The 1,200-nt window shown below is 47.2% G+C and overlaps 1 protein-coding gene across 1 annotated transcript in view; it reads right to left on the bottom strand.

Annotated features, from left to right (window-relative positions):
• Nucleotides 1-575: 575 nt before the first annotated feature.
• EMH_0084700 (uncharacterized protein) overlaps nt 576-1,200 on the bottom strand; it is a gene marked incomplete at both ends in the record, with an annotated part of 1,058 nt that continues 433 nt past the window's right edge. Inside the window, one exon of the mRNA XM_013500800.1 lies at nt 576-1,024. Within this exon, the coding sequence (XP_013356254.1) occupies nt 576-1,024 (449 nt within the window). The remainder of the gene's footprint in view (nt 1,025-1,200) is intronic.

Below are 1,200 nucleotides of genomic sequence, written 5' to 3'. Positions count from 1 at the left end.
ATATATATATATATATAAGATTCTGAAGCCTAATCCGTGCATCAGTATCTCTCACCCCCAAACCCCAAACCCTAAACCCTAAACCCTCTCCCCTCTCCCCTCTCCCCTAAACCCTAAACCCTAAACCCTAAACCCTAAACCCTACCTGCAATAGACATAACAGCAGCAGCATATTCTCTAAGAACCAAACAAAACGCAGTTTCTTCTCCTTCCTGGGCGCAGTAATCTGCGGGAGAGTTTAGGGGGTACCGCATGCTGCTGTCTCGCTGCTGCTGCAGTCGATGCAGAAACGCTTCTGTATTCACACACATATTTATCTTTTTATTTTTTTTTTTTTACACTAACTGCTGCTGCTGCAGCAGCAGCAGCAGCAGCAGCGAAAGGAGAAGGAGGAGGAGGAGGAGGGGCAGGAAAAGGAGCAGCAAAAGGAACAGCAGCAGCAGGATCAGCAGCAGCAGGAGCAGGAGAAAAAGCAGCAGCAGCAGCAGCAGCAGTAAGAGCAGCAGAAGCAGCAGCAGCAGTAGCAGTAGCAGCAGCAGCAGCAGCAAAGTTGATTGTTTTTGGTTGTGTATATTTCACTTGCCTTGATGAGCGATAGAAGCGTCAGAGATTTCCGTTGGGCCTGAAAAAAAAAAAAAACAAAAAACACCTGCTGCTGCTGCTGCTGCTGCTACTGCTGCTGCTGCTGCTGCTGCTGCTACTGCTGCTGCTGCTGCTGCTGCTGCTGCTGCTGCTGCTGCTGCTGCTGCTGCTGCTGCTGTGTTGCAGTGCAACAAACCTGCACTGCTGCTATAAGAGGGAGCCGTGAGATAGGTGGAGACGGTGGAGACAATAGAGGCAGGCCAGCTGCTGCTGCTGCTGCTTCTGCTGCTGCTGCTGCTGCTGCTGCTGTCTACTGAGGGGCCCCCCATGTAGTGAGGATATATGGGGGCCCCCCCCTGCTGAGAACCAACAGAAGAGGGGAGAGAAGCAGCATCAAGGGGGCCCTGCTGCTGCAGCAGCGGTGTTGTTATGTCTGCTAGAGCTGCAGCAACAGAAATACAGAAAAATATTTATATTTTATTTATTTTATTTATTTAACATTAATATATTAATTATATGTGTTTTATTATATTTATTATATAATGCATTTGCCTTTAATATATAAACAAAATAAAGATATACAAAAGAAAGGACACTGAAAAGAAACAAACACGACAC

This window comes from Eimeria mitis, genomic scaffold, assembly GCF_000499745.2.
Source record: "Eimeria mitis Houghton genomic scaffold, Emh_scaff5885, whole genome shotgun sequence".
Classification (NCBI taxonomy): domain Eukaryota; phylum Apicomplexa; class Conoidasida; order Eucoccidiorida; family Eimeriidae; genus Eimeria; species Eimeria mitis.
Note: the sequence above shows the minus strand (reverse complement) of the source record. Positions and strands in the feature narration are given on the sequence as shown.